Source organism: Ovis canadensis, chromosome 1 (genome assembly GCF_042477335.2).
Source record: "Ovis canadensis isolate MfBH-ARS-UI-01 breed Bighorn chromosome 1, ARS-UI_OviCan_v2, whole genome shotgun sequence".
Classification (NCBI taxonomy): domain Eukaryota; kingdom Metazoa; phylum Chordata; class Mammalia; order Artiodactyla; family Bovidae; genus Ovis; species Ovis canadensis.
Genome location: NC_091245.1, coordinates 165,626,308 through 165,640,461, shown reverse-complemented (window position 1 = coordinate 165,640,461; position 14,154 = coordinate 165,626,308). Strand labels below are relative to the sequence as shown.

General features: G+C 38.6%; 1 protein-coding gene across 1 annotated transcript; it reads right to left on the bottom strand.

Moving 5' to 3' along the window:
• Window positions 1–10,288: 10,288 nt before the first annotated feature.
• LOC138430468 (olfactory receptor 5AC1-like) lies at window positions 10,289–11,179 on the bottom strand. Its single transcript, XM_069572664.1, has one exon. It carries the CDS (start codon window positions 11,177–11,179, stop codon window positions 10,289–10,291), a length of 891 nt encoding a protein of 296 aa, XP_069428765.1.
• Between the last annotated feature and the right edge of the window lie 2,975 nt (window positions 11,180–14,154).

The window sequence follows — 14,154 nt, the reverse complement described above, 5'->3', positions numbered from 1 at the left end:
TAGCTTATGAACAACAGAAATTTATTTCTCATGTTTCTGGAGGCTGGGAAGTCCAAATCAAGATGCCAAAATGACCTAATTCTGGTGAAGACCCTTTCCCTGGTTCATCGCCTACATGTTCTCACTGTGTCCTCACATGAAGAATAAAGGTAGGGATCTCTCTGAAACCCCTTTTATAAGACTCTCATCCCATTCATGAGACTCCACCACATGAGACTCCACTCATCCCATTCATATAGCTCCATTGCATGGATTAAGCAACTCCCCAAAGCCCTACCATCGTCTTTGGTGAGTGAGCAGTGAAAGTCACTCAGTTGTGTCTGATTCTTGTGACCCCATAGCCAATAGAAAAGGAAAAGGCCTGTCTAGGATTTTAATGTCTTATTTAGATATTTTTTATCATACAGACAAGTTGCAAGGCTATAATAATGAAAATTATGAAAATGTCTGCATCCTCACCCAGCTCCTGTAAGATATGGGAAACGGAAAATGTGCTGGTTTTCTCAAAGTAGCATAAGAGGTACAGAAATGAAGCACAACTATTTAAGCATTGCTTTTCCTTGGAAAAGCAAAACTGAAAGGATATAACATTTCTTTCTCCTATTTGCAAACCTATTCTTAAAAATTTTTGAAATTCCCTTAATGCTTCCAGAATATTCCCAGTAGGTAGGAAGAAGTCAAAGTTGTTCTACTGGGCATTGTAAGCTAATCATCAAATCATCCGTATACTTCTAGTTATAACAATTAAAACTACACATAGTGTCCTCAAAGTTCACTATAGAGACATGTTTAAAAGATATCACTAAACAGAATTTAGAATAAGCTATTTTCCTTCCTCTTATTTTTCTCTAATGCTGCCACTCCCCAAATACCTACCTGACTTGCTCACTTGAAACTCCCAAAGGTACCTTAGAATTAACATGTCCAAATCGGAAAGTATGGTCTTCCTCTATTCTGCCCTCAAGCCTGGTATTCTTCCAGTGTTTCCTGTCACAGAAAATAGGGTCACAAACCAAGAATCCATCTACCAAAGATGTCTTAAATCCAATATTTCTTTTTATGCATTCAGTACTAAAATCTAAAATACATTCATCTCTTGCCTGGCTTACTAAATAACCTCCTAACTACACTATCTACAACTCCTAACACAGTCATCCAATCTATTTTCCACATTGACACCAGACTGATTTTTATAAAATGTATACTGTTCAACTACCACACTATAACACATGGTTACCCCCATGTAAATGTTATTAATAATTTCTCATTGCACATAAAATAATAACAAATTCTTTTTTAGCTTTTAATTTTATATTGGGGTATTGTTGATTAACAATGTTTTGTTAGTTTCAGGTGTACAGAAAAGTGATTCAGTTATACATACGCAAGTATCTATTCTTTTTCAAGTTCTTTCCCCATTTAGTTTATTATATAATACTGAGCAGAATTTCCTGTGCTGTATGATAGGTCGCTGTTGGTTGTCTGTTTAAAACATTTTTTAATGTATTTATATGACTGTGTCAGGTCTTAGTGGTGGCACACAGGATCCTCCTTGTGTCATGCGGGATCTTTTGTCGTGGCACAGGACTCTGAGTTGTGACCCACAGACTCTGTAGTAGTAGCGCACGGACCCTGAGGTTGCGGCTCACAGACTCTGTAGTTGTGATGCACAGACTCTATAGTTGTGGCGCACAGACTCAGTTGCTACCCAGCATGTGGGATCCCTGTTTCCTGACCAGGGATGAAACCCATGTCCTCCACACTGCAAAGTGGACGCTCAACCACTGGACCACCAGGGAAGCTCCATTACCCATTTTAAATGTAGCAATATGTACATATCAATCCCAGACTCCCTAACCATCCCTCCCCTCCACCCTAACCCCCTGGTAACCATAAGTTTGCTAAGTCTGTAGGTCTGTTTCTGTTAACAACTGAAATTCTTAAGTCTCATATATATGTCCCTGTACTGAGAAATAGGCCCAATAATTAACTGTATGCAGTTAAGGAATTTTATTGCATCATATGTGTATATCATTTACAGTAACATTAATTGAACTTATACTTTTTAATATCTAAATTGACAAGATAGAAGTTAATTTCCCATTCATGGTGAGTATAAAACACATGTTCCTGACTGATAGACTATTCTACCTCAACTGATAATTCAGAGTCCTAGGCTCCATCTTATTATTCAGGAATTTTCCACATATAACATTCAGTATTGCTTCTGCTTTAAGCCTTGGCATTTTGGCCACGAGGCGTGTGGGATACTTGCTCTCCAGCCAGAGACTGAACCTGCACCCCCTGCAGTGGCAGGCGAAGTCTTAACCACTGGACTGCCAGGAAGTCCCCACACATAACTTTCTTCAGTGACTGTGTTCTTATCTGGATCAAGCTGGAAAGGGAAAATTCATGGGGGATTCCAGCTGTGAGGTGCTTATGAGCTAGTATGTCACTTGCTATCCTAACCTCAATCATAATACTGCAGTCGATTGAAAAGTGAGGCCATGTATCTAGGAAGAGAAGAAAATGGTTATCTGGATTCGGTTATCAGCTAATGCTTTCTTCTTCTGTACTTTTTTTGTTTATGATTTACCTGTTTTATCCTCCTTTCCACTTGTAGAACACTCTCAGCCTCTACCAACCAGAGTCAAACTAATTAAAAATTAGTCAAACCCAATTCCAATCTAGTCCCTAGCTCAATAAAAAGCTATGATTTCAAAGTAATACTTTTTTCTTTCCAGCAAACCCAGCAGTGACTCTTCTTTGTGTTGATACCAACAAATTTTAATACATATTATCTTGCCACAGGTTACAATTACACACTCCCAAAATACAATTTTTAACTTATTTGTTTTTAATTGAAGGATAATTACAAAATTGTGTTGGTTTCTGCCATACATCAACATGGCTCAGCCATAGATATACATGTGTCTCCTCTGTCTTGAGACTCCCTTCTACCTCCTGCCCCATTCCACCCTGCTAGGTCATCACAGAGTCCCAGTTTGAGGTCCCTGAGTCACACAGCAAATTCCCACTGGCTATCTGTTTTACATATGTCAGTGTTTATGTTTCCATGCTTACTCTCTCCATTTGTCCCACCCTCTTCTTCTTACTCCCCATTGGGTCCATAAGGCTATTCTCTATGTCTGCATCTCCACTGCTGCCCCGCAAATTAATTTATCAGTGCCATCTTTCTAGATTCCATAAATGTGCATAAATATATATTTGTTTTTCTCTTTCTGACTTACTTCATTCTGTATAATAGGCTCTAGGCTCATCCATCTCATTACTACTGACTCAAATGTGTTCCTTTTTATGGCTGAGTAATATTCCATTGTATATAGGTACCACAGCTTCTTTATCCATTCATCTGTTGATGGACATCTACATTGCTTCCATGTCCTAGGTATTAAAAACAGTGCTGCAGAGAGCATTGAGATACATCTGTCGTTCTTCAGTTATGATTTTCTCAGGATACATGCTCAGTATTGGAATTGCTGGGTCATATGATAGTTTTATTCCTATAAATTTATTTATTTTAATTGGAGGTTAATTACTTTACAATATTGTATTGGTTTTGCCATACATCAACATGAATCCACCACAGGTATACACGTGTTCCCCATCCTGAAACCCCCTCCCTACTCCCTCCCCATACCATCCCTCTGGGTTGTCCCAGTGCACCAGCCCCAAGCATCCAGTATCCTGCATTATACAGAGTGCAGTAAGTCAGAAAGAAAAATACCAATACAGTATACTAAAGTGCCAGGAGCCAGCACGGGAGATCCCACCCATGATAGGGTCATGCAGGACTTAAGGGACTCCCTGGGCCATCCCACCCGTGACAAGGTCATGCAGAAGATAAGCAAGGCCTCAGGACTCGACAGGCCCCCTGGACCTTCTCGAGCATCTACCCCAAAACCAGAATCTGTCTGTCTTACTATTTTATGTCTTTCACCAATTCATCTGACATCAACAGGGGGCTGTCCCCAACCGCATTTCTCTGGAAAAAGTTAACTTAGGGCTTTAGTTTATAGATCTCCTGGGCATGAAAGGAGTGTTTCAAACCCCCTGTTAGCATTCTAGCTTACTTGGCAGGTTTATCCAGACTCTTGCAACATTGTTGAGCCAATGCTTGCTGCCAAGTTCTCACATCCCTTATCCACTGTGTTCCTGGGAGTGCATATAGTCAGGATATAGAAGAAACAAGTAATAGCCTTAGCATTAGCAACATTAGACTCTGAGTTAATAAGTTCTTTCTTTGCTGTAACCCGCTGAATCTTTACTTTAAGGGTGACACAGGCTAGGAATTTAAGAAGAAACACTTTAAGGGAAAATTATTGTTCTGGTTGACCAACCTTTATCAAAAAGAGGTCATAAAATATCAACAGGCCTCTGGGCCAGAAGATAATGTACAAAAAAATAAGACTCTTGCAGGAAGGAATCTGGTATCGATAAAAGTTAATACTGATGGAATGTTGAGTTGACTCTGCATTTTTCACCTTGCTGTATGTACAACTCAGGGTATAAAAGCCCTCTCTGAAAATAAAGTAACGGGCCTTGCTCACTGAAGAAGCTTGGTCACCCCGTGTCATTCTTTCCTTATCTCTTTCTCTATCTTTCTTCATTCGCCGACATCGTCCATCCTGAGGATATCCCTGGACTCTGCTGAGTCTGGACCTCGGTACTAAAGCATATATACGGAATTTAGAAAGATGGTAACAATAACTCTGTATGCGAGACAGCAAAAGAGACACAGATGTATAGAACAGTCTTTTGGACTCTGTGGGACAGAGAGAGGGTGGGATGATTTGGGAGAATGGCATTGAAACATGTATAATATTCTTAGTTTTTTAAGGAATCTTCAGGCTGTCTTCCATACTGGCTGTATCACTTTATATTCCCACCAACAGTGCAAGACAGTTCCCTTTCTCCACCCAAATTGCAACTCTTATAGGATTTTTCTGGCATCCTGTGGAGCACGTGAACTTTACAAAGGTGTCCATAGTACTTATAAGGTTCAATTAACATATTGTCATCAACATAATGAACCAACCTGCTGTTCAAAAAATATCTGGAAATAAAGTTTTCTCCATATATCCCTGGGGCAAGACCTTCAGTTTATACTGTTACCCTTCCCATGTGAATATAAAATGCTTCTAATCCTCATTCATGATTGGTATTGGCAGGATACATTTTCCACATATCAGTAACATATATCTCATGTCAGATATAGTATTGAAAGTTTCTATGGGGCTGTTTCTGGTTTCTACCATTATCTGCCACATCCTATACAGTTTTTGCAAAATTAGGATAGTAAAACAAATAAGGTTGTAATGAGGATCATGACCATTGCAGCCTTTGAGTTTCTGAGAATCACACTGCTGCTACTGCTGCTAAGTCACTCCAGCCGTGTCCGACTCTATGCAACCCCATAGACGGCAGCCCACCAGGCTCCCCCGTTCCTGGGATTCTCCAGGCAAGAACACTGGAGAGGGTTGCCATTTCCTTCTCCAATGCATGAAAGTGAAAAGTGAAAGTGAAGTCACTCAGTCGTGTCCGACCCTCAGCGATCCCATGGACTGTGGCCTTCCAGGCTTCTCTGTCCATGGGATTTTCCAAGCAAGAGTACTTGAGTGGGGTGCCATTGCCTTCTCCGGAGAAGCACATTATTTACACCAAAAATACCTGATACACTGCTCTGAGATGGAAACTTTTCCATTGAATGAAGCTGGCAGACCACACCATTTGCATGGGGAAGCCCCTAAAGGACTAGTTGAACTGCTTGGCTGCTTGTTCTGAGGAAGTCTGTTCTAAACAAGGTCACAGGCAATTGCAAATCCTTTAACTGCTAGAGGAAACCATGGTCTAGCACTGTCTTTATCTGAGATGCTTTGAATACCTGCAAGAATAGAATTATTTAAAAAATGTTAAATTACAGAATCTCCAGAAATAAATGTATCTATTTATGCAACAACCCTCTCAAGTTGCTAAGATTTCCTCTGACAAACATTTAGAATATGGAAATCTTGCATGAGGTGGCCTCAGGAAAGGGGCAACTTTCATTCTCTCTGAATTATGGTTTATTCATGTCTTTTCATGCCAAAAGATGTTCCTGCCCCTTAGCATAGCAATAACTTGAAAATCATCACCAAATATACCACTTATGAGTATGGAGGAAATTTTATATAGTGTTATATTTGCTTTGCAATAGTGAAACCCATGACTAGGATTTTTCTTTTATTGAAATATATTTGATTTACATTATAGGTGTACAGCAGATTGACTCAATTACTTTTACTGATTATTTTCCATTATAAATTATTAGAAGATATTGAATACAGTTAGTTCCCAGTGCTACACAGTAAACCCTCTGTGTATTTGTGTACCTATTTCGCACAGAGTCAGACACGACTGAAGCGACTTAGCAGCAGCAGCAGCAGTTTGTATCTAGGCTTTTCTGGTGGTTGAGATGGTAAAGAATCTGCAAGCAATGCAGGAGACTTGGGCTCGATCCCTGAGTCTGGAAGATCCTCTGGAGAAGGAAATTCCACACCTCTCATTTTCCTCTTACCCCTTTACTTTCTCTATTTGGTAACCATGTATCAGTTTCTTATGTCTATGAATCTGTTTCTATTTTGTACACAGATTCATTTGTACTGGGCTTCCATAGTGGCTCAGACAGTAAAGAATCTGTCTGCAGTGCAGGAGACTCAGGTTCGATCCCTGGGTGGAGAAGATCCCTTGGAGAAGGAATGGCTACCTACTCCAGTATTCTTGCCTGGAGGATTCCAAAGACAAAGGAACCTGGTGGGCTACAGTCTATGTGGCAAAGAGTTGAACATGACTGAGAAAATAGGGCTTCCCTGATGGCTTGGACATTAAAGAATCTGCCTGCAATGTGGGAGACCTAGGTTCGATCCCTGGGTTGAAAAGATCCCCTGGAGAAGGGATTGGCAACCCACTCTAGTATTCTTGCCTGGAGAATTCCATGGATAAAGGAGCTTGGCCGGCTACACTCCATAGAGTCACAAAGAGTTGGACACAACTGAGTGACTAATGCATGCATAAATATCATTTATATTCTGTTTTAGATTCCACATATAAGTGATATGCAATATTTGTCTTTGTCTAGGTCCACCCATGTTGCTGCAAATGGCAATATTTCATTCATTTTTATGATTGATTGGTATCTACATATAAAGATTTTCTTAAGCCAATCATATATTGAAGGGCACTTGGGTTGTTGTTTCCATGTCTTGGCTATTGCAAATAATGCTGCTATAAACATTGGGGTGCATCTGTCTTTTCTAGTTAGTTTTTATCTTTTGCTGGTATATACCCAGGAGTAGGGTTGCTGGATCATATGGTACCTCTACTTTAATTCTATAAGGAAACCTCATACTGTTTTTCATAATGGCTGCACAAATTTACATTCCCTAATTAACAGTATACAAGGGATTTCTTTACTCTGCATCCTGTCTAATATTTACTATTTGTAGACTTTTTCATGATAGCCTTCTGACCAGCATGAAGTAATGTCCCATGTGGCTTTCATTTACATTTCTCTTATCCCAAAGAAAGGCAATGCCAAAGAATGCTCAGACTACAGCACAAGTGCACTCATCTCACATGCTAGTAAAGTAATGCTCAAAATTCTCCAAGCCAGGCCTCAGCAATACATGAACAGTGAAATTCCAGATGTTCAAGCTGGTTTTAGAAAAGGCAGAGGAACCAGAGATCAAATTGCCAACATCCGCTGGATCATCAAAAAAGCAAGAGAGTTCCAGAAAAGTATCTGTTTCTGCTTTATTGACTATGCCAAAGCCTTTGACTGTGTGGATCACGATAAACTGTGGAAAATTCTGAAAGAGATGGGAATACCAGACCACTTGACCTGCCTCTTAAGAAACCCATATGCAGGTCAGGAAGCAACAGTTAGAACTGGACATGGAACAACAGACTGGTTCCAAATAGGAAAAAGAGTATGTCAAGGCTGTCTATTGTCACCCTGCTTATTTAACTTATATGCAGAGTACATCATGAGAAACGCTGGGCTAGAAGAAGCACAAGATGGAATCAATATTGCCAGGAAAAACATCAATAACCTCAGATATGCAGATGACACCACCCTTATGGCAGAAAGTGAAGAAGAACTAAAGAGCCTTTTAATGAAAGTGAAAGAAGAGAGTGAAAAATTTGGCTTGAAGCTCAACATTCAGAAAATGAAGATCATGGCATCTGGTCCCATCACTTCATGGGAAATAGATGGGGAAACAGTGGAAACAGTGTCAGACTTTATTTTTGGGGGCTCCAAAATCACTGCAGATGGTGATTGCAGCCATGGAATTAAAAGACGCTTACTCCTTGGAAGAAAAGTTATGACCAACCTAGGTAGCATATTCAAAAGCAGAGGTATTACTTTGCCAGCAAAAGTCCATCTAGCCAAGACTATGGTTTTTCCAGTGGTCATGTATGGATGTGAGAGTTGGACTGTGAAGAAAGCTGAGCCCCGAAGAATTGATGCTTTTGAACTGCGGTGTTGGAGAAGACTCTTGAGAGTCCCTTGGACTGCAAGGAGATCCAACCAGTTCATCCTAAAGGAGATCAGTCTTGGGTGTTCATTGGAAGGACTGATGCTAAAGCTGAAACTCCAATACTTTGGCCACCTCACGCGAAGAGTTGACTCATTGGAAAAGACCCTGATGCTGGGGGGGATTGGGGACAGGAGTAGAAGGAGACGACAGAGGATGCGATGGCTGGATGGCATCACCAACTCAATGGACATGAGTTTGGGTAAACTCCGGGAGTTGGTGATGGACAGGGAGGCCTGGGGTGCTGCAATTCATGCGGTTGCAAAGAGTTGGACATGACTGAGCAACTGAACTGAACCGAACTGAACTGAATAATTAGTGATATTGTGTATCTTTTCATGTGCCTGTTGGCCTGGGTGTTTTCTTTGGAGAAATGTCTGTTCAGGAATTTTGCCTATTTTGATTGGATTATTTTTTTAATATTGAGTTGCATGAGCTGTTTGTACATTTTTTATTTTAACTCCTTGTGTCATTCACAAATATTTTCTCCCATTCTGTAGATTGTCAGTTCATTTTCTTGATGGTTTCTGTTGCAGTGCAAAAGCTTTAAAGTTTAATCAGGTCCTATTTGTTTATTTTTACTTTACTTCCTTTTGCATTGGGAGACTGATTTATGTCAGAGAAGGTTTTGCCTATGTTCTCTTCTAGGAGTCTTATGGTCTTGTCTCTTCTATTTAGGTTTTAAATCATTTTGAGTTTATTTTTGTATATGGTATGAGAGGCTGTTCTAATTTCATGATTTCCATATAACTGTCCTGCTTTCCCAACACTACTTCTTGAAGAGACTGTCCTTTCTCTGTAGTATACTTTTGCTTCCTTTGTCAAACATTAATTAACACAAAACATACAAAGCTCTTTTAAGATAAAAAAAAAGAAAGAACAATTAAAGTTACATAACTATGAGTTGAACAAGAGCACCTGCTATTTAAGCTTGCTGTCAATTCTAGGGTGGGAAAATGTATTCAATTGTTATATGCATGCTGAGAACAAGGTACTCAGTAAGACTACTTACTAAACTGAAAAGGAAAACATTTTAAAGACTCAACATTTTATTGTTTGCCAGGAAGTTCATTGTATTAACAACTATTTGCTAAATTAATCTTTCTATGAATGCAACACAGATATTTAAATCTAGAAATATTCATGTTAAAGCCATAAGGAGGAATGTATGTTGTTATATTTAGTCTAACAATATTAATTTGATGTTCATATTGTTTGGCTCATTTATAAGTAGCCACTAAAGATAAGGTTTTGAAAACTACTTGCTCGAGAATTATTTTGGAGGCCATGAGTACCCTTTCAACAGAGTATTTACACAGATTGAGTCTTCCTCTAAAAAAATATAAGTTCAGAAGAGCTTTAAATATGTGTACCTGGAAACACAAGAGTTCATATTGCAAAGATTTAGCAATTTGGGGATTCATTTTTCATTTTCATCCTTGAAAATTAAACCAACAAAAAAGTCAATGATGATTGTTTTTACTGTATTAATTATTTTGATGATCACATTAACTTATAACTAAGACAAGCATATCTAAACTAAATATTATTATTCATTCATTAAACAGCTATTCATGCAGTCCCTACTATGTGAAAACCCAGAGCAAGTCATTAGGCTTTATTTAAAAAGAGTAAAATGTAAAAAAAAATGAAAGATTTCCTGAAAAATATTTGCTTATCATTTTTCTAAATTAACCTGAAGCTTCTTTATTTCTTAGGTTATAAGTAAAGGGGTTTAGCGGGGGAATTATAATTGTGTAGAACAGTGAATACATTTTATCATGATAATGATCAGGGCCAGACCCAGGACGCACATACAGGAAGAAGAGAGTGCCACGAAACAAGAAAACAGATAGAAGGTGGGCACTGCACATGGAGAAGGCTTTGCTCCTGCCCTTTTCTAACTTCTTTCTCAGGATGGCAAAAAGGACACACGTGTAAGAGATCATGATGGTAATAAAAGCAGAAGCTTGTATAAAAGAGGCAGAAATAAGCACCAAGGCATTAATAGATGGATCAGTGCAAGAAACTGCAAAAAGTGGCAAGATTTCACAGTAGAAATGATGTATTACATTGGACCTGCAGAAAGTTAATCTAAATAATAATCCTACATGTATTATAGGATGCAGAAAACCAATTGCATATGATGCACTTATCAACCAAGTGCAGAGTCTGGACAAAACCACTGGGTAAAGCAAGGGGTTGCATATGGCTACATAGCGGTCACAGGCCATCACCACCAGGAGGAAACAGTCTGTGGTAGCACTAAAAGCAAAAGTATAAAATTGGGTAATGCATTCAATGAGAGATATATGATCCTTAGATAAAAAATTCATAAGCATCTTGGGAGTCACAGAAGATGAAGAACAAGCATCTACAAAGGCCAACCTGCCCAGGAATGAGTATATGGGGGTGTGAGGATGGGGGTCCTTCCAGATGAAAAGAATCAGTCCAAAGTTGCCTGCCATGGTGACGAGGTAGATGCCCAGGAACACCAGGAACAGGGGGACCTGCAGCCCTGGGAGATCTGTGAGTCCTGTGAGAACAAACTCCGTCACTAGAGTCTTGTTTGCCTCCATCATATCCACTCAGGCTGATCACTGCAATGGAGAATTGAAATGAAAAATAAGGGTCACAAAAATATATTGGATGGTAATGTCTTATTTACCTGTGTCAGATACCCTAACTGAAGGTACAGAGTCTCCCTTTTGTAAAGCACACTGAAGAGTATTATAGGTATGTTATAAATATTATAAATGATTTTCAGAAGTCAGTATATATGTATATATAGTTACTTAAAGGGTTATGGAGGAGGTTCTTGATGTCTACCAGCTAACTTAGTCCGTATCTTGTCACTCATAAATACCTTAAAACTGAATGCATTGTATTAACTCTGAAAGTTTTTACAGAATTGAGTAAAAAATGCATACTGAATTTTTTACTAAAATCTCTAAAAGTGAGACTCTGGTTCACTGATTCATAGAAACTCTTTCGTATACTTTCTATTGAACCAAAAAATAGACTATATATTTATACTACTGATAAATATATATTATTTTTTCTTTCTAAGACATGAGTAGAGTAAGAAAACAATAAGTTAAAATCCCCTTTCTGCTGATTTCTATCCGTTATCATTATGTTGTTTGATTATATATACAACTTACCACATATTCCTAATAGACTCTTTTGACTATACATTCATCAGAACCACACCACATTTCAGATAGATTCTTGTTATTTAATAATTTTATCCAACAAACTCTCATATATGATCATAATCATTCATTCTGTCATCAAACATTTTTTGTTTGATATCCTAAGCTAGAAGACTGTTATTCCTAGCTCAGTCAAATATAGAACCTCTAACTCAGGTATTACACTGTGATGCTAAAATAACCCCTCTTTTAGGAAGAAAAATAACTGACACAAATCAGTTCATCTGCAGATTTGGGAAAGATCTAAGAGATGTTATTAAACATGCCAAAGTAAACAATTATCATTCAGTTAACCATGAATGTTTTAGATATATCAAAGGCACATAATATTAAAAAATTGGAACATTTTTTTCCTAGTATGTTTGAAATTAGAACTGGGACTTTCAAAATCAGAGTGGATTAAAGTCTTACAAAAGACACAACAGTCAAACAGATTAGCCACTGTTTTGGAGCTGTTTCCATTTAAATAATAAAAATTAGTAAAAAATAGTTTTAAAAAAAGGCTATTTCTATCCAAATCAAATAATGAAAAAGATTAATTACACTGATAGGAAATAACTAATATAAAGATATCTGTGGTGGGAATTAAATTGATACAGACACTATGGAGAACAGTATGGAGATTCCTTAAAAATCTAGAAGTAAAACTACCATGTGATCCAGCAATCCCACTACTGGGCATATACCCTAAGAAAACCATAATTAAAAAAGACACATGTACCTCAATGTTCATTACAGCACTATTTACAATAGCCATGACATGGCTGTCTAGATGTCCATTGACAGATGATGGTGAAGAAGTTGTGGACAGATACACAATGGAATATTACTCAGCCAAAAAAAGGAACAAATCTGTGTCAGCTGAACTGAGGGGGATGAACTTCAGTTCAGTTCAGTTCAGTCACTCAGTCATGTCCAACTCTTTGCGACTCCATGAACTGTAGTATGCCAGGCCTCCCTGTCCATCACCAACTCCCGGAGTTCACTCAAACTCACGTCCATCAAGTCGGTGATGCCATCCAGCCTTCTCATCCTCTGTCGTCCCCTTTTCCTCCTGCCCTCAATCCCTCCCAGCATCAGATGGAAAAGAAATGCAAAAAAGCAAAATGGCTGTCTGGGGAGACCTTACAAATAGCTATGAAAAGAAGAGAAGCGAAAAGCAAAGGAGAAAAGGAAAGATATAAGCAGCTGAATGCAGAGTTCCAAAGAATAGCAAGGAGAGATAAGAAAGCCTTCCTCAGCGATCAATGCAAAGAAATAGAGGAAAAGAACAGAATAGGAAAGACTAGAGGTCTCTTCAAGAAAATTAGTGATACCAAGGGAACATGTCATGCAAAGATGGGCTCAATAAAGGACAGAAATGGTATAGACCTAACAGAAGCAGAAGATATTAAGAAGAGGTGGCAATAACACACAGAAGAACTGTACAAAAAAGATCTTCACAACCAAGATAATCACGATGGTGTTATCCCTCACTTAAAGGTGGAAAAACTTGGAGCCTGTTATACAGGGTGTTATAAATAGGCTGTTATACAGCCTATACTTACAGAGTGAAGTAAGTCAGAAAGAGGAAAACAAATATATATTAATGCATATAATGCAATTTAGAAAAATGGTACTGATGAACTTAATTGCAGAGCAGAAAGACAGTCACAGACATAGAGAACAGCCTTGCAGACACAGTGGGGGAGAGAAAGGGTGGGATAAATTGAGAGAGTAGCACTGAAATATATACATTATCATGTGTAAAACAGATAGGCAGTGAGAAGTTGTATAACACAAGGAGCTCAGCCTGGTGTTCTGTGACAATCTATAGGGGTAGGATGGGGACAGGGTGAGAGGGAAGCTCACAAGGGAGGTGATATATGTATGTTATAGCTGATTCATGCTGATAAATGGCAGAAACCACTATAATATTGTAAAGCAAATATTCTCCAAATTAAAAAAAAATTTTAAGATATCTGTGAAGCAAGTGATCCTGGGAAGCATGTAAGAAGCTAGATCCTGTGGAAACCCAGGGGGTAAACCTAAGTCCACATCATCACAATGCATTCATCAATGAAAAATTGTGCAGAATTCTAAACATAAAATGTGTTTTGTATATCCAAGTCCCTGCCTGGTTTATAAAAAGCAGAGTATGGCCATTTAGAAACAGCTGATCTAAGAACATAACCCTACAAGGGAGTACTCCAATTGTCGGATTCACAGCTCCCTGCTTTCATGACATGTCCAGATAAGGGAGAGTCATTCCAACACAGATTTTTATTTCTATGACCCAGTCACCAATTCTGTACAATGTTGTTGAAGATTTCACTGCCAACTCTCTGCTGGCCTGAAACATT